At 45.6% G+C, this 25,588-nt stretch overlaps 1 protein-coding gene across 1 annotated transcript; it reads left to right on the top strand.

Annotated features, from left to right (window-relative positions):
• Nucleotides 1–163: 163 nt before the first annotated feature.
• TUBA8 (tubulin alpha 8) lies at nt 164–25,588 on the top strand (the record flags this gene model as incomplete). Its single annotated transcript, XM_079992037.1, has 9 exons — nt 164–701; nt 3,535–3,754; nt 4,612–4,760; nt 5,637–6,317; nt 7,176–7,466; nt 18,802–19,024; nt 21,288–21,436; nt 22,577–23,257; nt 25,295–25,588. The coding sequence occupies exons 1-9, from the start codon at nt 699–701 to the stop codon at nt 25,586–25,588; spliced, it is 2,691 nt and encodes an 896-aa protein (XP_079848163.1). The 5' UTR covers nt 164–698.

Genomic DNA, 25,588 nt, shown 5'->3' with positions numbered 1-25,588 from the left:
AGGGCCACAGGTTCCACATACCTATGTTTTGTTGGATTTGTGATGTGTCTTCCAAGGTCTACTCAGCAGATTCAATGTCCTGAACTCAGAAAAAAAATGAGCATTCAGTAGAATCAAATGGGAAAGCTTTCCCATGGCCTCTACTACTTCAAGATGCAGGTGGGTATTTGCAAATTTGAATTCTTCCCAGTGGGGGCAGGTAACTCCTTCTACATAGGAAACGATTCAGCCCAGCTTCCTTGAAATATATTTCCCTGCATGCAAGCAGCTTTCCCCAAAAAAACTTGTCCATGGCAGAAGCATTCAAACAAACCACCCCTACACAAAGCCAGAAGTGGCAGAGTCCCAGGAAAAGAACCCGGTTCTGCTCAGAGAATAAAACAGAGCCAAGAGGAAGATGCTCCTATCATTTCAGGTGGGGAAAGGGACATGGGCAGACGGCTTCTGCTGAGCCCCCCACCTGAGAGTGAGTGAGTGTTCAGTGATGTAAATGGCAGGAGCAGGAAAGGGGAGGTTGCCAAGGGTGATTATGACCTTCCTCCCCTGCACTGTGATGCTCAATGGCACTCCCTGGGGGTGGCATGCATGGCTTGGGGTCCTTGGCACCCAGCTGCCTAGAGTGAGACAGCAGTGGGAACATCAACATCCACAGCTGCTGTTGCTAATCGGGAGCGAGAGTGAGCACTACTTGAGGCACCATGGTAAGGAGGGAAGGGGAGCTTCCTGCACATGGAAGGTACCAAGGGGAGAGAAGGTTTCCTCTGCTTCAGAACTATTGAAAGGGTAGAAGATCAAGGCAGTTTGACAATACAGGATTGATGTGGTGTAGATGTCAGGGTGTAGATCAGTGTTAGGGAACCGCCAAATTCTGCTGGGCTTTTAAGTCCATCCCTGACCATTGGCCCTGGTGGCTGGGACTGGTGGGTGTTAGAAGTCTAAGAACATCAGGAACGCCACAGCTTTCCCATCCCTGACCATTGGCCCTGGTGGCTGGGACTGGTGGGTGTTAGAAGTCTAAGAACATCAGGAACGCCACAGGTTTCCCTTCCCTGATCTACACCCTGACATTTTACCCACCATCACATCAGTTCTGTGATGGCAAGGTTGATGCTGCAGCAGCCATTGATAGGTTTATCCTACCTAAATTTATCTAACATTTTAAAGGCGTCATAGTTGGTAGCTATCACAACATCTAGTGAGTTCCATAGTTTAACCATGTTCTTTTTTCCATTAATTGAATTCTTTATTAAACATATTTTACAAAATTATACAGCAATATATTACAATTTGTATCCCATCCCATACCGCAGAAAAATTAAAAATACATTTTTTAAAAAAGACCTAAAATAGACTTCCGATTGTTCTAAAAAACAAAAACTAAATTACACTTGTTCTCTTTTACAGTATCCTATTAATATATTATTTTCTTAAATATTTTTGATAACAAAAAAAGGAAAAATAAATAAATAAAAACATTAAGTTTACATATATTGTCTGTACAATGCAAGACTCATTCAAGATCTGCCAGGAGGTTTTTGCTGTCACAGTAGTTTTTCAGGTACTCCTTGAATATAATCCATTCTTGGTTTACTTTTTGCATCATGTTCTACAATGATGATAAATGAGAGAGAGCTGTCAAATATTGGTTAGGCTTTCAATCCCTCTCTGTTTTATTCAGACATTGCCAGTTGAAGTTGACTGAAGCTTTCCCCTTGATTTTATTTATGCCAGCTGTCAGCAATGCACACTGTAGCAAAAAATGCCAACCACATAACTCTAATGGCATCTGAACTGGTCCAGAAAAAGATACTGGGGTTCAATATTGTTTATCTTGTGTGTGTGTGTGTGTGTATTTGAAAACATCAATAAAAATTATCTAAAAGTTAAAAGTGATGGATAGCTTTATGTGCAGCAGCTGTGAAAAAGGTTAATTCCATGTTAGAGATCATAAGGAAAGCAAATGAAAATAAAACTGCCAATATAGCAACAATATTGCTATACAAATCAATGGTACAACCACATTTGGAATACTGTGTACAGTTTTGATCACCACCCCTCCAAAAGGAGAATGTAGAAGGGAAATGTTAGGAAAGGGCCACCAAAGTGATCAATGGGATAGAGTAGATCCCCTATGAAGAAAGGCTACAGTGTTTGGAGCTTTTCATTTAGAGAAAAGGTGACTAAGGGCGGATTTACATACAGGAATAAAAACACTATAAAGAAGTCAGAAATTAAATCGTTTTATAACAAAAGAGAAAAAAAACCTATGTAAAAATCACATAGAAAATTTGTTTGCTCTCTGGCGCCATCTGGTGTTGCATGTTTATAACACTTTCAAAGTGTTGTTTTTTGACTAATGTAGTTGAGTCCTAAGTAGGGGATATAACAGAGGTATAAAAATTGCATGGTATGGAGAAAATGCATAGAAAGATGGTTCCACCCACCCCCCGCATCTCATAAAACCAGAACTTGGGTTATCTACTGCATTTTGAACGAGCTGAAGTTTCCAAATCATCTTCAAGGGCAGCCCTGTGTAAAGAACGTTGCAATAACCCAATCTGGAAATTACAAAAGCACGAAATACAGTGGCCAGGTCATTTCTGTCCAAAAGGAAGTAGAGCTGGAAAAGGGCACTCCAAGCCATGGAGGCCACTCCAGCGATAGTATTGAACCTAAAAGCACCCCCCAAGCTGAGGACCTGCTCCTTCCAGGGGACTGCAAAGCTGTCCTGGATAGGCTGTCTCCCCACCTCCTTGATCTGAGAACTCGGAACACGCAGTACCTCTGTCTTTTCAGGATTCAGCCTCTATTTATTAGCTCACATCCAGCCCATCACTGCCTCCAAGCAGCAGTCTAACACCTCAATTGCCTCTCCAAATTCAGATGGGACAGATAGAGGAAGAGAGGTGACTCATGGGGTCCCGCCCAACTCTATAGTTCTTTGATTCTAAGACAATTCTGGTTCAGTGGTCCCAGCAGTGCCAAGCAACTAGGTCTAGCTACCATTTTAATTTGACTAAGTGCTTCAGAGTGGCTCTGCAGCTGGATTGTTGTGGGAAATCAAACTTAAAATAAATAACCCCTTCCAAGCATATGCATGAAACTACTTACAGGGTAGGGACGTGGGTGGCGCTGTGGGTTAAACCACAGAGCCTAGGACTTGCCGATCAGAAGGTCGGCGGTTCAAATCCCCGCAACGGGGTGAGCTCCCATTGCTCGGTCCCAGCTCCTGCCAACTTAGCAGTTCGAAAGCACGTCAAAGTGCAAGTAGATAAATAGGTACTGCTCTGGCGGGAAGGTAAATGGTGTTTCCATGCGCTGCTCTGGTTCGCCAGAAGCGACCTGGAAGCTATACGTTGGCTCCCTCGGCCAATAAAGCGAGATGAGCGCCGCAACCCCAGAGCCGGCCACGACTGGAACTAATGGTCAGGGGTCCCTTTACCTTTACTTACTTACAGGGTGCAAAAAGGAATGCACCTGTCCCAAAGAGTCTGTGTCGTGTCTTCTGACTTCACCCTGTTCTCCATTCTGCAGCGTGAGTGCATCTCCATTCACGTTGGCCAGGCTGGAGTTCAGATTGGCAATGCATGCTGGGAACTCTTCTGCCTGGAGCATGGAATTCAGCCAGATGGCACCTTCGCGGAAAAGAACCATCCCAATAATGACGACTCCTTTGCTACGTTCTTCAGAGAGACTGGCAACGGGAAGCATGTGCCGCGAGCTATCATGGTGGACTTGGAGCAAACTGTAGTCGGTGAGTTAAGGCTGTCTCAGGTCACATGAAATGCTTGTGAGATCATATAGTGGCTCAGGGGGCCACATTTCCTCAATGGGCCTCAGGTTTCCAAATCCCGGAATATGCCTTAGGTGGGATAACCATTAATAGATGAATCTTCCGTTCCATGTGTGTAGTAAAGCACTACTGAATTGTTCAGCTGTAAGACGTGGGTGGAGCTGTGGGTTAAACCACAGAGCCTAGGACTTGCCGATCAGAAGGTTGGCAGTTCGAATCCCCGTGATGGGGTGAGCTCCTGTTGCTCGGTCCCTGCTCCTGCCAACCTAGCAATTTGAAAGCACCTCAAAGTGCAACTAGATAAATAGGTACCGCTCCGGCGGGAAGGGAAACGGCGTTTCCATGTGGTGCTCTGGTTTGCCAGAAGCGGCTTAGTCATGCTGGCCACATGACCCGGAAGCTGTACGCCGGCTCCCTCAGCCAGTAAAGCGAGATGAGCACCACAACCCCAGAGTCGGCCACGACTGAAACTAATGGTCAGGGGTCCCTTTACGTTTACCTTTAAGAAAACAAAAGTTGTTTTCTAATGGTATGAACAATCAATCTATTCAACTCTTTAAAGCCACAGCTTTCTATGCAATGCCCCAGCTAACAGATACTTCGGAACCTGTAGCCCAGCAGATGTTGTTGGACCATCTCAGCATCTCTGACCATTGACCATGCTGGCTGGGGCTGATGGGAGTTGGAGTGCAACAGGTTCCTCACCACGTAATTGAAATACCAGGCCATGGTTTTCTATCTAGATTCAGAGTTCGGTTGCCTTGTATTAAAATTCAGCTCCTTTTGGAAGGCCTTACGCTTCCTTTCCCCTTTCACAGATGAAGTGCGGGCTGGCACCTACCGTCAGCTTTTCCACCCGGAACAGCTGATCACTGGCAAGGAAGATGCAGCTAATAACTACGCCCGTGGTCACTACACCATCGGGAAGGACAGGATTGAGTTAGCACTGGATCGCATCCGAAAACTGGTAAGGCACAACAGAACTGAAAGCATGTTTTAGTAGGCTACAATGTTATATTGAATGGCACTTCAAAGAGACCAGAAATGCATTGGCTGGGTCCCTGGAGAACCTGAGGACCAAACAAAAGAAGTTCCCCCTTTGGTCCACCTGTGTCAAACTCCACCCCTCAGATATCTCTCTTAATTAGGAGAGTGTCGTAGCTCTAATTTACTTGTTCATTCTAATGATTATGTTTATGTAAGTCAATATATCATCTTATTTTACAATAGATATTTACCGTATGCCAATCAGTAGATTTATTGATTGAGATCTATGGGTATAGGACGATATACATATTTAACAAAAATTAAAATAAAATAGATACACAGAGAGAGACATGCACACAGAAACGCACTCATGCATATGTATGGACACATACACCATCCATCCCTTTCTCCTAGCCACTTTCTGATTGGTTGAGAAAGGATGTGGAGAGGCCAGTTTGTACCACACTAAGCAGACACCAGGGTCATTCTTTAATTCAGATGGAGAAACACTTGTTTTATAGAATGACTAGATAAAATGGAGGGCCCTTTAATACAAGGATGGGGAAGCAGTGTTGAAGAATAGTGAGGTAGGACATGGATCCTAATATCACATTTGCCAATTGCATGGAAAGAGAAATAAAGTTTCCATCCTCTCCTAATGTTTTTGGTGCTGAATCTCCACCCCTCTGTCTGCCTACTTAAACAGACTAAAATACTTTTCACAATGTACAGTCCTTCCTGGACTCTAATATTTCAGAACTCAGGAGGGGTATCTTATTTACGTAGGCTCATTGGTGTAATAAAAAAGCTCTCTGCATGTGTGAGGAAAGCACCTAAATGATGATTCCCTTTACAGGCTGACACCTGTGCAGGGCTACAAGGATTCCTGATTTTCCACAGCTTCGGAGGAGGCACAGGTTCTGGCTTTACCTCCCTGCTGATGGAGCGCCTGTCTGTGGACTATGGCAAGAAGTCCAAGCTGGAGTTTGCCATATACCCAGCCCCCCAGGTTTCCACTGCAGTGGTGGAGCCCTACAATTCTATCCTGACCACCCACACCACCTTGGAGCATTCCGACTGCGCCTTCATGGTGGACAACGAGGCCATCTACGACATCTGCCGCCGCAATCTGGACATTGAGCGCCCTACGTACACCAACCTGAACCGCCTCATCAGCCAGATTGTCTCCTCCATCACCGCGTCCCTGCGTTTCGACGGCGCCCTCAACGTGGACTTGACTGAGTTCCAGACCAACCTGGTGCCTTACCCTCGCATCCACTTCCCCTTGGTGACCTATGCACCCATCATCTCCTCCGAGAGGGCTTACCACGAGCAGCTCTCCGTGGCTGAAATCACCAGCTCCTGCTTTGAACCCAACAACCAGATGGTGAAATGTGACCCCCGCCATGGGAAGTACATGGCCTGCTGCATGCTCTACCGAGGTGATGTGGTGCCCAAAGACGTCAACGTAGCCATTGCTGCCATCAAGACCAAGAGGACAATCCAGTTTGTGGACTGGAGCCCAACTGGCTTCAAGGTGAGGAGAGATTCATATTGGCATGAAGTCTGGGTCCCAATGCAATCATTAAGGTTTATCAAGAGAGGAATCTGTGGAAAAGATTCAGAAAATGGCTTTTTCTGAACATCTGAAGCTTTTTACTTTAGAAAAAAAGCAGATAAGGGGAGACATGTAGTGTGGAGAAAGGGGACGCCATAGGAATTGCTGGTGAACATACCTGTGGTTTGGTGATTCCAGAAAAAGTCACACTCCATCCCATTCCCTATTGATATTTCCCATATAAAATAGAACTGCCTTGCAAACTATTTCACTATAGGTAAAGGTAAAGGGACCCCTGACCATTCGGTCCAGTCGCGTATGACTCTGGGGTTGTGGCGCTCATCTCGCTTTACTGGCCGAGGGAGCCGGCATACAGCTTCTGCGTCACGTGGCCAGCATGACTAAGCCGCTTCTGGCAAACCAGAGCAGTGCATGGAAATACCATTTACATTCCCGCCAGAGCGGTACCTATTTATCTACTTGCACTGTGTGCTTTCGAACTGCTAGGTTGGCAGGAGCTGGGACCGAGCAACGGGAACTCACCCTGTTGTGGGGATTTGAACCGCTGACCTTCTGATCTGCAAGCCCTAGGCTCTGTGGTTTAACCCACAGCGCCACCTGTTCACCATAGGGTTGCCAACAAATAGAGGGACATCACTCAGTTCCCATAGAGAATTATGATGGAAGGTATCAGTCTTTACCAGAACTACAGGCAGTATGTCACCTTATTCTTATTCTACCTCTATGGTTCCAATTTAGAGATGGTTGCTTGAACTGATACCATTTATGTGTGTGTCTTTAAGCTTGCTTTCTCCCCTTTCCTTCTAATCCTACCAGGTTGGCATTAATTACCAGCCGCCAACTGTAACCCCTGGAGGAGATCTGGCCCAAGTCCAGCGCGCTGTCTGCATGCTCAGCAACACCACCGCCATTGCTGAAGCCTGGGCAAGGCTAAATCACAAGTTCGACCTGATGTTTGCCAAGAGAGCGTTTGTGCACTGGTATGTTGGTGAAGGCATGGAAGAAGGGGAATTTGTAGAAGCTCGAGAGGACCTGTCCGCCCTGGAGAAGGACTATGAGGAAGTGGCAACTGACTCGTTTGAGTCGGTACTCGACAGCGAGGAAATCTAACAGTTTGCTCCTCTCTGTGCACCACAATGTCTCTTGTCTGTTTTTTCTGTCCTTTGGGCCTTTGTGGCAGAAATTTCCCTTGGGGATTCCATGTGGAGGCTCATGAAAAGTTTCCAATGGGTCGGACTTTATTCAGTAACGCATTACAGGACAGAGTCAAAAGAGTTTGCGAGAGCTTTCTTTTAGAAAACACTGTATACGAAAAATGTGTTGTCTTAGCTGTTTCACCCTCTGGCCTACCACTTCATTCCACCATGTTTTCACCCAACCACAGCCGTTGAAATGCAACATTACCCAACCAGTTTCTTTTACTCTACATGCAGAGCCCTCCTTGTACCTTATGCAGAGTTGTTTTTCACTCTAACAGTGTTAGGTTCCTCCTAACTGGTTCCTACCAGTTTTGTGGTCAGGCCACACTTTTGCATACATGATGACAGACATTCCTTTTGCAGGCATTCCACGTCAACCTTTAACACAAGCCTGTGTAATGTGGGCATCCAGCATCATAATACAAGCCTACAGTGAGTCTTGAAATGAGTGAGCTGAAGAAAACTGGGCAGGGATTCAGCCTGTGTGAGATCAGCCTCCCCTGGCCAAAGGAGAGAATTGGGAGGCAGCCAAGGAAACCTCATCCAATTGGGTGCCAGAGCAGGTCAGGTGACTCCTATAAAAGCTTCCACATCAGCAGCAACTAGGAGACCTGGGCTGCATATACACCATACATTTAAAGCATATGACTCCCCACAAAGACTCCTGGGAACTGTGGTTGATTAAAGGTGCTGATGGAAAATGTAGCTCTGTGAAAGGTAAACTGCAGTTCCCAGGGTGGGGTGGGGGGTGGGGAGTGGAGCCATGTGGTTTAACTGGGATTTAAATGTATGGTGTGTGTCTAACCCTGATTTTGTTGAAGACAAACCACTTTCTGAGTTCTGCTCTCAGCTGTACAGTGGTACCTCGGGTTACATATGCTTCAGGTTACATACGCTTCAGGTTACAGACTCCGCTAACCCAGAAATAGTACATCGGGTTAAAAACTTTGCTTCAGGATGAGAACAGAAATCGTGCTCCGGCAGCGCAGCAGCAGTGGGAGGTCCCATTAGCTAATGTGGTACCTCAGGTTAAGAACAGTTTCAGGTTAAGAATGGACCCCCGGAACAAATTAAGTACTTAACTCGAGGTACCACTGTACACAGATGGGGTCTGGCAGCCTGGCCTCCTGGCTAAAGCACAATCCACCAAGTAATTATTCAGCACAGGTCAGTTTAAATACGTAGGAGCCATTCAAGAGCAGCAGAACTGGTTCCATGTTTCTAGGGCCCCTTGGGCACAAGCTATCAGAGAACTCCTTGCTTTCCTCCTGGCACCTCATTCCTTCTTGGCCTCACTCCTTTAAAACGAAGCAAGTCTTAAGCAATATGGCAACCCCAATTGTCAAAGGAAAACTATAAGAAATGTTGAACTTTTGAAATGATGATTGTTAAGTTGTGGGTGAACATATCAGGCGACACAGTGATTCTTCAAACAGCTCTTGTTTATTCAGAGGCCAGAACAGAACTGACTGAAGGGCTCAGTCAGCCTGCTTATATAGAGCTCCAGTACAACGTTACTGTAGCAACTTTCTAAAACTATCCAATCACTGAACGTCACTTTCGATCCTTCATTTGCATAAAAACTATCCAATCACTGAACGTCACTTTCGATCCTTTATTTGCATAACTATCTACGGTATCCCCCTGCTGGCCCAGGGTGAGAACTTCAGTACATAACAATGATTCCCATTTCATCATAATTGAATGGAGACACCGCTGCCCCACATTTCTAGTTAAGCCCTGGGTCTCTACTGTAATCTCACTTCAGACTTCATTTTGGAGATTAAAAACGTAACCTTTTTGTATAGGCAAAGTACATAAATAAATGACTTTTTTGCTATTGTAGCAATAGCCATAAGAATGTAAAAATACGGATCAGGCCAGAGGCCCACCTCATCCCACATCCTGTTCTCACAGTGGCCAACCAGATGAGCCAATGGGAAGCCTGCAAGCAGGACCCAGGTGTCACAGCACTTTTGATTCCCAGCAAATGGTATCCAGGGGCAAATTGCCTTTGATAGTGGAGGCTGAAAAAGCCATCACAGCTAGTAGGCACCTAGAGCCTTATTTGTTTAAGAAATGTGAATTCTGTAGCATTTCAAACAACAAATTCATATATAAAATGTCAACGTATGAGCCAAAAACTGCACACGTTCTAAAAGATTACAGTTTTAAGACTGCAATTTGCTGGAATCTGTCTTTGCATGCAGGAGAAGTCCCTAACTCACTGAGGGTTTAAGACCCATTCAGCTATAATAACATATAATAAACAGAAGGCAGTGAATTATTCATGGAGAAATTCATTTACTCCAAATTTACTCCAAATGTCAGATAAAGTTTTCCATTTTTAAACTGTTGCATGACATGATCATTTGTCTTAATTTCTTCATTTACTCCATTGAACAAAGAAAGCAAAACCCTGATAATCTTCTTTATTTCTGCAAAAGTCTTTAACCAAAATTGCTGCACTCCCACCACAAATGGAAATAGGTACCCTTGTTCCCGCATTCCCTCCGACACAAAGGAGAGGAGGTGGAAGTTATGTGGGGAAGCTTTATTGGAGTACAGTGGTACCTCGGGTTACATACACTTCAGGTTACATACACTTCAGGTTACAGACTCTGCTAACCCAGAAATAGTACCTCAGGTTAAGAACTCTGCTTCAGGATGAGAACAGAAATCGTGCTCTGGCAGCACGGCAGCAGCAGGAGGCCCCATTAGCTAGAGTGGTGCTTCAGGTTAAGAACAGTTTCAGGTTAAGAATGGACCTCCGGAACGAATTAAGTACTTAACCCGAGGTACCACTGTATAAATACTATGTGTGGTGCATTTTTAAAGCCAATTTGCATTTACTAGCAGAGAAATTTTCCAGAAGCATTTGGAAAGAGGTACCATATTTATCGGGATGTGGGTGGCATTGTGGGTAAAACCTCAGTGCCTAGGACTTGCTGATCGTATGGTCGGCGGTTCAAATCCCTGCGGCGGGGTGAGCTCCCGTCTTTCGGTCCCAGGTCCTGCCCACCTAGCAGTTCGAAAGCACCCCTAAGTGCAAGTAGATAAATAGGTACCACTTTATAGCGGGAAGGTAAACGGCGTTTCCGTGTGCTGCGCTGGTGCTGGCTCGCCAGAGCAGCTTCGTCACGCTGGCCACGTGACCCGGAAGTGTCTTCGGACAGCGCTGGCTCCCGGCCTCTTAAGTGAGATGAGTGCACAACCCTAGAGTCGGACACGACTGGCCCGTACGGGCAGGGGTACCTTTTACCATATTTATATGCTTATGCTAGAAGCCTTCAAGCCGAGATGGATCAGCTGAAGTGCTTAGATTTCAATGAGGTCATAGATATGGCTGGCAGAAGAGAAACCTGGTGAAATGGAGAGAACCAGTCAGTAGCAGGAGGAGACAATTGGCACTTGCTTCACCAGCCACTTCCCAATTAACACCCATTGTTCACTCCCTATTACCAAGGGGCTAAACTGAATTTGAGACACATCTCCTAACCTCATGGGCTTCTACAGAAACTGGGAGAAACTAACCTATCATGGGGACCCCCAGCAGAAGAAACATTTCAGCCCCAGCAGAAAAAGTGTCCAGGCAAGTTAAACAGATCTGCAAAGTTTGGCAGCGGGTTAGGTTCAACTTTTTAAAAACAACTCAAGGAGAACAACAAACCAAGAAATACAAAGAAACCAATAAATGGAACAACTTGCATATCTGTGGATCAATACACAAAACTGGAATTAATACCAACAGCGATTCTCAGATGATGTTATATTATCATAACATTGTCCAAATAGCTGCAATTATTTTCATGCTATAATGCTGAATGTCACTGTTAGATGCCTATGTAATAAAGGACCACCAGGTGGCCTAAAAGGACTGTGGCCGTACTTTATCCTGCCTTACTTGTAGTATATGGAGTGTGATTTTTTCAGCTATAGTTACTGACCAGACATTGCTATACCATGCAGATAAGTTTAGGTTCAGAGATTTCCAGTGCCAGGTGACAATCTGCCCCTAGCCGCTACCAGCAGAAAGGGTTAGGCTGAGAGTTGTGACTGACCCCAGGTCAGTCTTCACAGCTTAGTTGGTGCAATAGAGCACATATAGGTTCAATTTTTAAGGGGACTTCACAGGCTCCATCTCTGCAGTCCCCTCTCTTCTTCACAGTACTTTTCTTTCGGTTCAAAGAGTGGCCTTTGCTGGGAACTCCTGGTATCATTTTATGTTCTGCTTCATTCCATCATATGACCCTGGAGACTGTAGTAACTGCCTTTAGTTACAGACGCTTCAGGTTGTGTATTTTCGGGTTGTGTACCATGCCAAACCCAGAAGTACAGGAACAGGTTACTTCCAGGCAGTGGCGTAGCGTGGGTTGTCAGCACCCGGGGCAAGGCAAGTAATTTGCACCCCCTAACCCTGGATTTGCGCCCCCTAACCCTATCCCTAACCCTAACCCCCAGATGTTGCACCCGGTGCGGCCGGCACCCCCTGCACCCCCCACGCTACGCCACTGCTTCCAGGTTTCGGCACTCGTGCATGCGCAGAAACACTAAATCGTGCTTTGTGCATGCGCACAAGCGCCAAATTGCAACCCGCGCATGTGCAGATGCGGTGCTGCGGGTTGCGAACGCTGCAGGTTGTGAACATGCCTGCCCGAAGGATCACATTCGCAACCTGAGCATCCACTGTATGTTTTTATATATGTTGGAAGCTGCCCAGAGCGGCTGTGGCAACCCAGTAAGATGTGTGGGGCATAAATACTAAAACTATCGCTAAGGAATGGGATGTCCCTATTTTGACAGGAGAAATGTTGGAAGGTATGCTACCCATAGACATCGGGCCCTAAAGAGCCAGTAGAATGTATTCAATACCAGCCACTAGCCACTGAAGGCCATTAAAGAAGCAGTCAAGCTAGACAAAAACCCAGAGGACAGGATCTTAATCAGAAGTTTGTGTGACATGCTGGAAAACACACAAATGCACAGAGAGTGGAAGAGCAGATGTCAGGGGCTCAGGAGCAGAGGCACAGGGAAGAGAGGAGATGGAGAGCGAAGGGGAAGAATTCGAGGGGAGCGTAGGAGAAGAGGACAGTGGACCGAGGGATTCCATGAGCCTCTCCAGCGAATCGGAAGATTCACAGAAGGGGGCGCCAGTGGCCAGGGGCAGGGGGTTCCCAAGGGGAACGCCCCAGGAGCAAGGGGGCAGCAGGGACTCCCAGAGCAGTAGCTGGAAATCAGGACCAGCTTCCCCACCAGAGCAGAGTGGGGGGGGAAGAGTCCCAAGGATCGGGGCCAGTGCATTCTCCACCAGGGAGAGAAGATAAGGCAGGGCTGACCACGCCTCCATCAGAAAGTCGGACAATGGAGGAGAGGTCAGATCCGGCCAGTGTCCCGGAAGAGGGAAGCAGTGACCGAAGTAGTGTAACGGTTAGGAGAAAGGTCACTGGGCTGGCGCGAGAGGCAAGTTCAAATGTACAGGAGCGCGGGACAGCAGAGAATGAGGATTGGGAACCGGGTCCTAAAGCCCGCCGGAGGGAGGGGGAGGAGCTAAGCGACTCAGTGTCGGAAGAGTCCAGAAAGGGCAATGCCCCAGCAGGCAGAAGGACCCAGAGGAGGAGAGAGCAGCGTAAAAGGTGGAGCAGGGCTAGGATCTTAAACTGGTGTCATAGGGGAGGAGACTCAGACGGGACTTCGCCGATCTAGGGTTTAGGACGTAGGGCTGCACGCTGTGGCTTTGAAATGGAAACTGAACTTCAATAAAGACTTTTGTACATTACTACAGCCTAGCGTTGGTCCTCTGTGAGCTGGGACCTAGAGGCAGCTCTGACAGCAGTGCACTTGGGTTGCACCGTTGACTGTTTATCTGCCTCTATGTAGGAGCCTGGTGATGTAATCAGGCAAGGGCTGTGCGCGGTGGGAATTGTGACCTCTTTCCTCATCTGCTCTATGACACTGAAGGGCATGAGCAGGTGCTTGGTGCCAGTGGCACCTCTCCTTCTGCCTTACAGCTCAAAGTGATACAACAGGAGTAGGAGAGAGACGGAGAGAACAGAAACGAAGCCTTCTAACTGTTCACCAAGAAGGGAAGTGAGAATCAGTCAGAGCATTATGGTAAGCAAGAGGGGATATGAGGAAACCACAGAACGAGGGGAAACGAGAGTCTCTCTGCTGCCACTTGCTCTGCTATGCAGCCATCAAGAGGCAAACAGAGATTTATTTCAGATGGGATAGCTTCTTCTGCAGCCCTTGGCTAGATTTCAATGTTTCTGGCGCAGACAGCAAGCTGGAAGAAGTCACCAGGACTGCATTCCTGTACGTCTTCAGAGGGTGGGTGGGTAGAAAGTCCCACTCAAATCAGAAGGCATTACTTCTGAGTAAACCTGCTTAGGATTGCACTCTGAGTAGCTACATTTTCACCACGAAGGAAACTGAGACACTAAAACCTGGGGTGCTTGCCAATACGTTTCTATACCGAAATTAATCATGCTTTCCCGCCAATTCAGCTGCGGGGAGCAATGTCTAAAAAAAATAGATGAAGTGTTTCATATGGTCTCCATTTTAGAGATGGGGCTGAAAGCAAGTGGCTTGCTGAGTCACACTCCTTGGCTATGGTGGGCTTGGGTTTCCAGGTCAAAGTCTCACAATCTTACCTTTGGGTCAGCTATGGATGCTCTAAAGCATTCTTTTTTGGCCGAGCCAGAAGTTGAACTAGGGCATTTCTATTATTGTTTTATTATCTATTAAATTTATCAGTTGCTTTTCTTGCTGCGGGTAACACAAAGTGCCTTTGCAAATAAATGCAATGTCTGTACACTAAGACCAGTCTCACACCAGTTTAGTAGTCATGGCTCACAATCACATAACGTAAGTATAATCTCTCAGAAGGGGCAAGGGATTTCTTACAAAGTAGCAGAATTCTCAAGCCCCTTTCCTAAGATCATTTGGGCAAAGACGTGGTGATTAAATTGGTTTCCAACTAGTTTAGATTTGCAGCCTAGAAGCTCCCTTGTGAACAATTACTGTCGGAAAGGGCTGTAGCTCAGAGGTAGAGAGCTTGCTTTGTATTCAGAAGGACCGAACTTTAACCCTTGGCATCTCCAGGTGTGGCTGGAAAAAACCTCTGTTTGAGGCTCTGGAGAGGGCCTGCAAATTAGTGTAGATGATGCTGAGCTGGATGGATCTATGCTCAGACTTGCTAGAAGACTGCTTTTTTTTTGCTAAAGCATCCATGACAGATGGCCATCTAACTTGTTTAAAAACCTCCAGGGAAGGAGAGTCTACTACCTCTTGTGGGAGTCTGTTCCACAGCTGAACAGCTCTTACTGTCAGAAAGTTGTTCCTGATGTTCTTGCAACTTGAAGCCATTGGTTCGAGTTCTACCCTCCAGAGCAGGAGAAAACAAGCATGCTCCCTCCTCTATGTGACCACCCTTGAGATATTTGAAGATGGCTATTATATCTTCTCAGTCTCCTCTTTTCCAGGCTAAACATACCCAGCTCCTTCAAGCATTCCTCATAAGGCTTAGTTTTTGGACCCTTGATCATGTTGGTTGCCCTCCTCTGCACACATTCTAATTTGTCAACATCCTTCTTAAATTGTGGTGCCCAGAACCGGACACAGTATTCCAAGTGTGGTCTGACCAAGGCAGAATAGAATGGTACTATTAATTCCCTTGATCTGGACACTATACTTCTGTTGATGCAGCCTAGAATAGCATAGCTTTTTTGGTTGCTGCATCACATGGTTGACTTATGTTAAGCTTGTGGTCCACCAAAATGAAACAATTAGCTACTCAGAGCTAACAGCCACAGGTCAAACATGTGCATCTTGTAGTCATGAGAATCTTGTTGATATATTATTTTCTTGTTGATACTATATTTGGAAGGGACCTGTAATGGTTCTAGGGGTTGCTCGTGCGTAAAGCGGCGCCACACCTGGCTGTGTTCCCTGAGTGAACCTTTTCTGTCCGGACAGCCACTCGCCCGTGGCTGTCTCAATCGCTGGCAGAATCCGTCAGTGGGCGTTTCTTGAACTTCTTCCAACAAAGAAGCTCTTTGATGCCTAGTCTCCGCCTACTCTCCCTGCGCGGAAGCCTTCTGCGCAAGGAGGGTGTGGGCAGCGGAGGACCCTTACTCTCCCCGCTGGTCCCCGGCAAGGAGTCATGGGACCGCCTCGCCGATTCCCCCATCTGCCCCCCTTCTCCACTGGTGCTACGCTGATTCCCTTCCCCAGAAGATGGGCTACCTCTCCCCATCCCGGGACGCTCTCTGGAATCCCTCTGGAGCCCGCTCTCTCCCTCTGGCCCTGATGGCAGTTCCCTGACAGGACCATAGTTCAGTGGTAGAGTGAAAGAGAGTTCTGGACTCAACCAGTGTCAGACACTGGGGTCTCAAATTTTAGCGGCGTCCTGTGTGACCCCCAAATTTGGTGGCCTCTCACCTTCTAAGGCTCTGCGCCCAGTGCAACCAAACCAGTTGTGCTTCCCTAAATTCACCTCTGGACTCAACCCCTGGCATTGCTAGATAGGGCTGGGAAGAGTCTCTGAACCCCTGAAAAACCACTGCCAGTCAATGTCAATAATACTAGCCTCAAGAGACTAATGGTCTGACTCAATATAAGGCAGTTTTCTATGTTCTGATGTAATCCAAAGCTTAAAGATGAGCTTATACCTCTTCTCTCACCTGAGACATTTTCTAGCCAACAGCATAGCCACGTGCACTCTAATGTATTCTTCAACTTGTGTTCAGGTAAGAACAGCCAAATTTGCATGAATAAACTTACCCTGGGAAAGGAAATCAGATTTGCATTTCTGAAATAATTCACTTAGCAAGACTAAGGTCAACGGAATTTTGCCCATCTAGGACATCTCCATTGGCTCTGACCTCTGACCTGGAAGCATAATTTTTCTTGGCTCCCCATGGGCAGCCTATTGGCCACACACATAGTTCATAATTTGAGAACCAGAGACCTCTGTTTGCTCTTTTGCAAACAATGCATTACTCCCTCCATCACAAGTCTATAGGAGTTTGAAAGATACCCTCTCATCTATTTATGACATCAGACACCTGACAATGATTAGCTTCTGTCATCAGAAGCTATTGGCTTCACTGAAAGGTTGCCAAGAAAAGAGATGGATCTTGGGCGTTACAAACTCACAAATACAAACCTTATAGGATCACCCACACCTATATATGCAGTAGTTGGAGAGTTGCAGAGTCTTTTATTGAGAATCCTTAAAGTATCAGAAACTGACTCCACATCAGCTCAGAGCAGGGCTTTCGATGTAGCTACCCCTTGATTTGTGGAACAGTATCCCTGTTGAGATATGATAGGTAACCACTATTTGTGGGTTCCAGAATAATTGTAGACATTTTAATTTGTTTTGATAAGCTTTTCCAGCAGCATGACAATGATTTTAGTCTCTGCCTTGGGTGTCTCTTTGTATTGCTTTTAAATCTTTTTTTTTGTTTTGTTCCTTTATTGACCGGCTGAAAATCATGCTTTCCCAAAAGCTCGGACTTTTTGCTACAAGGAATGTGACAGGAAAAGACACTGGAAAGTGTAGGATAACACTTGCTTTGATGCAAACAAATCAGGAGAAATATTCAGTAAACTGGTGATCTGGACGTGACCTTAGAGAACAGCATATTATTGTTTGAGGCAATCAATACATCAAACAGCTTTCACATTTCTTTTCCAGAGTACTAACCAGGCATTCATGGGGACACTCTAGGACATTAGTGTGGCTTTAGTATTTAAAGAATATGCCTTCCTCCAAAGGCTACTGGGAGCTGCAGTTTATGCCTCACAGAGCTACAACTGCCAGCTTTAAATGTATGGTGTATGTGCAGTCTAGGATGGCGTAATTGCTGTGTAGAAGAGGGGTTTTCAGCAGGTGAAATTCCTTATTCTGTACACCTATCAAAGGTGCAGGAAAGTCTTGTCTTCTTTTCCACCTGGCCACCCTAAATTATTAGGGAAGCAAGGGTTTATTATTAATGGTGTTTCTGTCCTTGATAACAAAATTTCCCCAATTTGTGAGAATCAATGCTACTTTCTGGATCAGAAAGTATTTCTGGAGGGGCACAAGCTGCCGTTCTTGTCACCAGAAAAGAGTTAAGAAATTAGAAGGCTCTGCACCCTTCTTAAGTTACACGCGATGGAGAAATACCATCAAGTTGCGTCAGGTCCCAGTCAGGAATAAAAATAAACTCACTTGGCACACAGTATCCTTTCAAGATCTATCAAAATCCGTATGGGATCAAGAGTGTTCTTTGTACACCTGTACAGTGTTTGTACATGGACACAGCCAGAGAATGTGGAGCCCATTTTGGAATGTGCAAACTTTTGCCATATTGCCAGACTGAATAATGTTTTTGTGGCAAACTTTTTCATGTGCTGGCTTTGCTCCGGTTCCATAATGTCTAGCTTGCATTTGTCAGATGAGAATGGATACAGATTTGCTACTGTATTATTGAAATAAATAGTCATTGTAGTACAGATTCAGAAATTTTTTAATGAAGATTTATGATGATTATTAATAATAATTATATTAAGTTCAGAAACTGAAGTTCTACCAATATGTATCTGTCAATATATTGGGATATAATCAATTACAAATTAATTAGATAGCAACAACTGCACATATAGTGGAAAAAAAATTATTAAAGGATACTGTGTTCTTACAAGCTTGTCATGACTTCGTTAATAATAAGGGTATTAATGGTGAACAAGATTTTCTGAAAGACAGTATGTCTGCCATATCTGATCAATATGTCTGCAATGTTGAGTTATAGGGGAATATTTGCTGTGTTCTACAGCACTGGATGGGTGAAAGTCATTTGGGATCTACTGGTGATTTGCCATAGTTGGCAAGAGTTTGTGACTCCCAATTGGTGGTTCTTCTTCTTTTAAATGAGGTTGATGAAATGAAGAAAGTTGGAAGGGTAGGGATGGCACCAGGAATATAATTTTGTGTTGAAGAACTGTGAGCAATGGTGGCTGATGCTTGTTGGGACTGGTGGGGTCAAAAGCAGAGAACCTAACAGCGGGTTCAGCAATGAAAAGCGGAGACAAATAATTCTAGTCTTACCCTCCTTCTGGTTGAGCCCTGTAAGGCAAAATTGAGACTAAAAGGGAGGAAGCTGATAGGAAGTTCTGTCCCTGGACCTGAGGGAATGGGCAGACCCAATGTGTGCTCTTGTTCTACTGACCTTTGCTCTGTTGTCCTCCTTCTTCCACAGCGTGAGTGTATCTCTGTACATGTTGGGCAAGCTGGAGTTCAAATTGGCAATGCATGCTGGGAGCTTTTCTGCTTAGAACATGGCATCCACCCAGATGGAACTTTCCAGGACAAAGCCAACAAATTTAATGATGACGATTCTTTTACCACATTCTTCAGCGAAACTCGCACAGGAAAACACGTGCCGCGGGCTGTCATGGTGGACCTAGAACCCACTGTAGTAGGTCAGTGGAATAACTAGCAGTAGCAAATGCAAATGAGACCGCTTAATGTATAACAGTGCTGGGGACCAACGTAGAGTGACATGATGTGAGTACAAACAGGGTTCCTTCATCTTTAACAGTTGAACTGAAGAAACCTGGTGCCATGCAAGCATGGGGTGTGTGTGTGAGTTATATCCTTCAGAAGTCCTCCTCACGCAATTATAAAGGCACATTATAAAGATCTATTGTGCTATCCAGAGGTCTTCTGTTCTTCAGCAGAAGCCTGCTATGAGGCTGTTGCATATACTGGGTTCATTCATATTCCCTTATGGGTGTCAGCTGCATCCCACTGCTGACAGAGAGGGGGAGAGCGTGGAGAGACAGGAGGAGGTAATTAGGCAGGAATGTGGAAAGAGGGAGGAGCAGCCTAGTTGCAGTAAAAGCCTGAGCTCCGAGAACAAGGAGAAGGAAGGGGGGAGTTCAAGGGAGAAGACACAGACTGACAGTTCAAGCTCGGACTCAGAGGGAGGGCCACCGGAAATAGCCCATTCCTTGATGCGCAGGCGAGCAAGAATTAATGAGAGGCATGAACAGGAAAGGAAGCAAAAGTGGGGCTTTAAATAGGGGAAGAGGAAGGGGCGGAACTCAGACTTGGCAACGGCTAATTTGGAAGCAGACCCTGAGTGACTGAGCTCCAGAGTGATTTGTATGTTTTGAGCAATAAACCTGAGTTAATTGCTGCTGGAGTTGTCTCGCTTTTGTGGGAGAGACCCAACCATTACAATGGGTCATTAGTCATTAGTCATTAGTCAACCTTGCACAAGGTTGGGCACAAAGAGCTTATCTTGCTTGTTGCAGAGTGTATAAAACATTGGTGCACCAAGATCTATTTTCAAGGATTTGTGATTTCCCTCCCATAAATGTTGAAAGCTGCATGTCCTTGGTTCAGGTAGCATATCTCTCTTAGTGTGAGTGTTTGTGTATGATAACATTTCTTCATGAACATTTCTTGCTATGTGTTCTGAGAAAAACACAACTATTTGCCACAAAGGAAGAGCAGCTCATGCCATCTTCTGTTTGCTCCCACATGCATGCACACCCACACACCTACACCCCAAGCAACAGCTGCATACAACATAGTTATCAGAAGAAGCATCAGCTCAGGAGCTTCTTTTGGCATAGCAATGGCTGTCTTGCGCTGCACCATCAACATTAATCTTGCTGTTCCCTGGCCTAGTCTGAACCAGCAGGGATTACCTTGGGTGTTGACGCAGCCCCTGTTTGGCTTGTAAGCATCATGCACAAGTATGCCTCTGTGGAAAAATGCTAGATATGCTTGTTTCTGTTTAGTTTGTTTAGTTTCGCTTAGTGCTTTGAAAAAGATCCATGCCCTCTGTTGTACATCACAGCCAGGGTTCAAGGCCTTGCACAATAATAACCGTGTTTAATTACTGTTTAACAGTAGCTGCTTGGTGACATGATCTGAATGCAGTGGGTGGGGCTGGGGAGACAATCATTTTGAATATTGATGGACTGGGCTTGGATCAGGTAAATTCATTTTAATTTTGCTAGTTAACTACACATTCTTTACTGACGGAAACCTCTGCAGGGCGGACTTTGGTAATTTGGTCCCCTGAGCAAGGACAAAATTTGACACCACCCACACTAAATATTTCAATTTTCCCCACAATAATTCCTTTTGGTACAGTTGTTTTTTTATGGGTCTTCTCAGCAGGTACCAATATAAATATAGGTATCAACATCACTATTAATGTACGCCCCCCTTGCCTTGGCACCCAATGCGGAAACCTGCCCATACCACCCTAAATCTGACGCTGACCTGCAACCAAGAAGAGCCTTCCATTTCCCAGGCTAATTTACCTGATCCATCCTCTGTCTCTACATATTACGTGCAGTTCTCTCTCTCTCTCTCCACTTTTGGGAGTTGTTACCAAGCAGCTACTGCTAAACAGGCCTGCAACGTGGGAATAGCACAAGGCCTTGAACCCCAGAAGTCCCACTCTGACATCAACAGGAGCCACCAATCCTTTCTCAAAGCTCACAAAACGTAAAACACACACCCAACATTCCTCCATAGACCCGACACTCCACAAAATTCTGTTCAGAATCGCAGAGAAAGCCAGAATAATTTAATAATTTTAAAGTTCATCTGGCTTACAACAAAGATGGCATCCTATATAAGGTATTCAGTTGGCACATATCAGCATTAAAGAAACATGTCTACAACAAACTCTGACCACGCTCTGCTTACTTTCCTTAACAGATGAAGTGCGGGCTGGAGCTTACCGCCAGCTTTTCCACCCAGAGCAGCTGATCGCTGGCAAGGAAGACGCTGCCAATAACTATGCCCGTGGCCACTACACCATTGGCAAGGAGAGCATCGACATGGTACTAGATCGCATTCGCAAGCTGGTAGGTAGAAGGTTGCCAATGGAAAGTGATATGCGGTTTGGGAGCAGGATGAGGCAGAAATCTGGAGGGCTATAATTTTTTATTTCATTCTCAGAAGTTAGGTCCATAATGGACAGAGGCTGGATGTTTCATTATTCAGAGATCAGTGGTTTTCCAAAATTAGGAAATATTTCCTCAATAACAACCTTCTTGGCCAAGGAACCTCTGCATGCTTGCCACATACCTCCTGTGCTGTAGGAAATCCTGGGGCATATTCTAAGGAACCTATGAAGACACTGGCCAACCCTGTTGGACCTATAGCAGAGAAATGAATGAAACTTACTTCTTCCTCTACTTAGCTTGTTTGGTGGGCTTCTTGTTGGGGGTGGGGAAAGCTGATTTATTTAATTTAAAATACTTAGAAACGTCTTCATATTTAAAAATCTCAAAGCATTATATAAAAGGATGAAAATCTCACAGCACATAATAAAATAATATAAAACCAGCATAAAATACAATTCCACAGCTTCACAGTGATGAATATCACTAATCTAAACACTTGAGCAAAGTGTATATGCTGAAAACATAAAATATTGCTGTATACCAGAGGTCAGCAAACTTTTTCAGCAGGGGGCCGGTCCACTGTCCCTCAGACCTTGTGGGGGGCCAGACTATGTGGTTTTTTTTTTTGGGGGGGGATGAATTCCTATGCCCCACAAATAACCCAGAGATGCATTTTAAATAAAAGGACACATTCTACTCTTGTAAAAACAGGCTGGTTGCTGGACCTTCCGTGGGCCAGATTTAGAAGGCGATTGGGCCAGATCCGGCCCCCGGGCCTTAGTTTGCCTACCCATGCTGTATAGCATATGTCCATGTTCCATGCGGCAGGTGCCATCACACTAAAAGCCCTACTCAGGATAGCCACAAAATGGATTTGATATACAGATGATTGGATATCCGTGCCCCAGGAGATTTCACCATTGTCCAGGCTGTGAATCAATCAATCAATCAATCAATCAATCAATCAATCAATCAATTAAATTTCTATACTGCCCATCATCCAAGGATCAGTGTGGTGGCACTTCATCCCTGTGAATCCCTGCCTCACAACACCACTGGTTAACCCCTAATTATTATTCATTATGGTTCCCTTTCCAGACTGACGCCTGTTCTGGGCTACAAGGATTCCTGATTTTCCACAGCTTCGGAGGAGGCACAGGTTCTGGCTTTACCTCCCTGCTGATGGAGCGCCTGTCTGTGGACTATGGTAAGAAGTCCAAACTGGAGTTTGCCATCTACCCAGCCCCCCAGGTTTCCACTGCAGTGGTGGAGCCCTACAATTCTATCCTGACCACCCACACCACCTTGGAGCACTCTGACTGTGCCTTCATGGTGGACAACGAGGCCATCTACGACATCTGCCGCCGCAATCTGGACATTGAGCGCCCCACGTACACCAACCTGAACCGCCTCATCAGCCAGATTGTCTCCTCCATCACCGCGTCCCTGCGTTTCGACGGCGCCCTCAACGTGGACTTGACTGAGTTCCAGACCAACCTGGTGCCTTACCCTCGCATCCACTTCCCCTTGGTGACCTATGCGCCCATCATCTCCTCCGAGAGGGCTTACCACGAGCAGCTCTCTGTGGCCGAAATCACCAGCTCCTGCTTTGAACCCAACAACCAGATGGTGAAATGCGACCCCCGCCATGGGAAGTACATGGCCTGCTGCATGCTCTACCGAGGTGATGTGGTGCCCAAAGACGTCAACGTAGCCATTGCTGCCATCAAGACCAAGAGGACAATCCAGTTTGTGGACTGGTGCCCAACTGGCTTCAAGGTGAGAAGCAGGTGGTCTCTTTTGTAGGACTAAAACCTTAACACCCACAATGATGATGATGATGATAATAATAATAATAATAATAATAATAATAATAACAACAACAACAACAACAATAACAATAACAATTATTATTATTATTATTATTATTATTATTATTATTATTATTATTATTTTGTGGGTGAACATATCAGATGACACAGCGATTCTTTAAACAGCTCTTGTTTATTCACAGGCTAGAACAGAACTGAACTGAAGGGTTCAGCCAGCCTGCTTATATAGAGCTCCACTAGAACACAACAGTAACCATTTTCCGTAACTATCCAATCACTGAACGTAACTTTCAATCCCTTATTTGCATATGTGGACCTGAATGAAAACTATCTACTGTATCCCCCTGCTGGCCCAGGATGAGAACCTCAGTACATAACACCAATAATAATAATAATAATAATAATAATAATAATAATAATAATGGTGACAAAATTGTTGTTTGTATGTGCTGCAGTCATACCAAGAGTCATTTTTTGAGTGGACCCTTGTGGCTGGGAACTGCATTTGGAGGACTAATTTTGCCCCTCTCCACCTCTCTGCTCAGTCCTCTAAGGGCAATTTTGAGATCAAGGAGGAGGAAGCTGACAGGCCAGCCACCCCCACCCCACTCCAGGCTGATTTCAAGTTGGAATGCTGGCAGATGGGTTAGAGGTCCATTCACCTGAACTATCCAGCCTCCCCCATCTCGCTCTTCTTGGAAGAGTTTGCGGGGGGAGCACATGCAAGCCTAGCATGGAGAAGGGCCATATCTCTATGGCAGAGCATCTGGTATGCACACACAAGGTCCTTGATTCAATTCCAAGCATGTCCAGGTTTGGCTGGGATATGCTGCCAGCCAGTGTATGCAATAGTAGATGGACCAATGGTCTGACTCCGTCTCCGGCAGTTTCCTATGTCATTATTAGTATAGTGGTACCTCGGGTTAAGAACTTAATTTGTTCTGGAGGTCCGTTCTTAACCTGAAACTATTCTTAACCTGAAGCACCACTTTAGCTAATGGGGCCTCCCGCTGTTGCTGCGCGGTTTCTGTTCTCATCCTGAAGCAAAGTTCTTAACCCGAGGTACTATTTCTGGGTTAGCGGAGTCTGTAACCTGAAGCGCCTGTAACCTGAAGCATCTGTAACCCGAGGTACCACTGTATGACTATTTTAAAAAATTTATACCATCAAACCTTGGTTGTCAAACACCCTGGAACTTGTATGTTTTTGGCTTCCAAACGCCGCAAACCTGAAAGTGAGTATTCCAGTTTGCGAACGTTCTTTTGGAACCTGAATGTCTGATGGGGCTTCCTGCAGCCAATCAGAGGTTTTCGAACATTTTGGCAGTCAAATGGACTTTCGGAACGGATTCTGTTCAACTTTCCAAGGTATGACTGTATTGCTTTCATCAATAGATCTCGGAGCAGTTCACAACATAAAATGACAATATAAAACCTCAAAATACATAGTAAAAAATAAGAAACACAACAAACCAACCCCCCTCCCACTCATACGTACAGTGGTACCTCGGGTTAAGAACTTAATTCGTTCTGGAGGTCCGTTCTTAACCTGAAACTGTTTTTAACCTGAAGCACCACTTTAGCTAATGGGTCCTCCCGCTGCCGCTGCACAATTTCTGTTCTCATCCTAAAGCAAAATTCTTAACCCAAGGTATTATTTCTGGGTTAGCAGAGTCTGTAACCTGAAGCGTCTGTAACCTGAAGCGTCTGTAACCTGAGGTACTACTGTATATGCAGTCCTCATCAGCTAATTTTTTTTAGGGGGTTCATGGCTGATTTTAAATGCAATGCACTTCTGCATATCCCAGGCATAGTGAAACCTTAGTTCTGTTTGTAGCTGCTCCCACTCTGCTTCCCCTGGAGAGGCTTGAGCTTGCTATTTGAGGGAATGATGACAATGGGGCAGTATCAACTGAGGCATTCCGCTGCCCACGCTTAATTTCTGTCTGTACAGTTGCCTTTTCTTCCCTCCTCTTGGTTTCCAGGTTGGCATCAATTACCAGCCGCCGACCATCGTTCCCGGGGGAGACCTTGCTCAAGTGCAGCGTGCCGTCTGCATGCTCAGCAACACCACGGCCATCGCCGAGGCCTGGGCGAGGCTGGACCACAAGTTTGATCTGATGTACGCCAAGCGAGCTTTTGTGCACTGGTATGTTGGTGAGGGCATGGAGGAAGGAGAGTTTGCGGAGGCCCGGGAAGATTTAGCTGCGCTGGAGAAAGATTACGAGGAAGTCGGAACAGACTCCTTTGAAGAAGAAAATGAAGGGGAAGAGTATTAA

This window comes from Podarcis cretensis, assembly GCF_951804945.1.
Source record: "Podarcis cretensis genome assembly, chromosome: 10".
Taxonomy (NCBI): domain Eukaryota; kingdom Metazoa; phylum Chordata; class Lepidosauria; order Squamata; family Lacertidae; genus Podarcis; species Podarcis cretensis.
The sequence above is the reverse complement of the archived record's forward strand: the minus strand, read 5'-3'. Positions and strand labels throughout refer to the sequence as shown.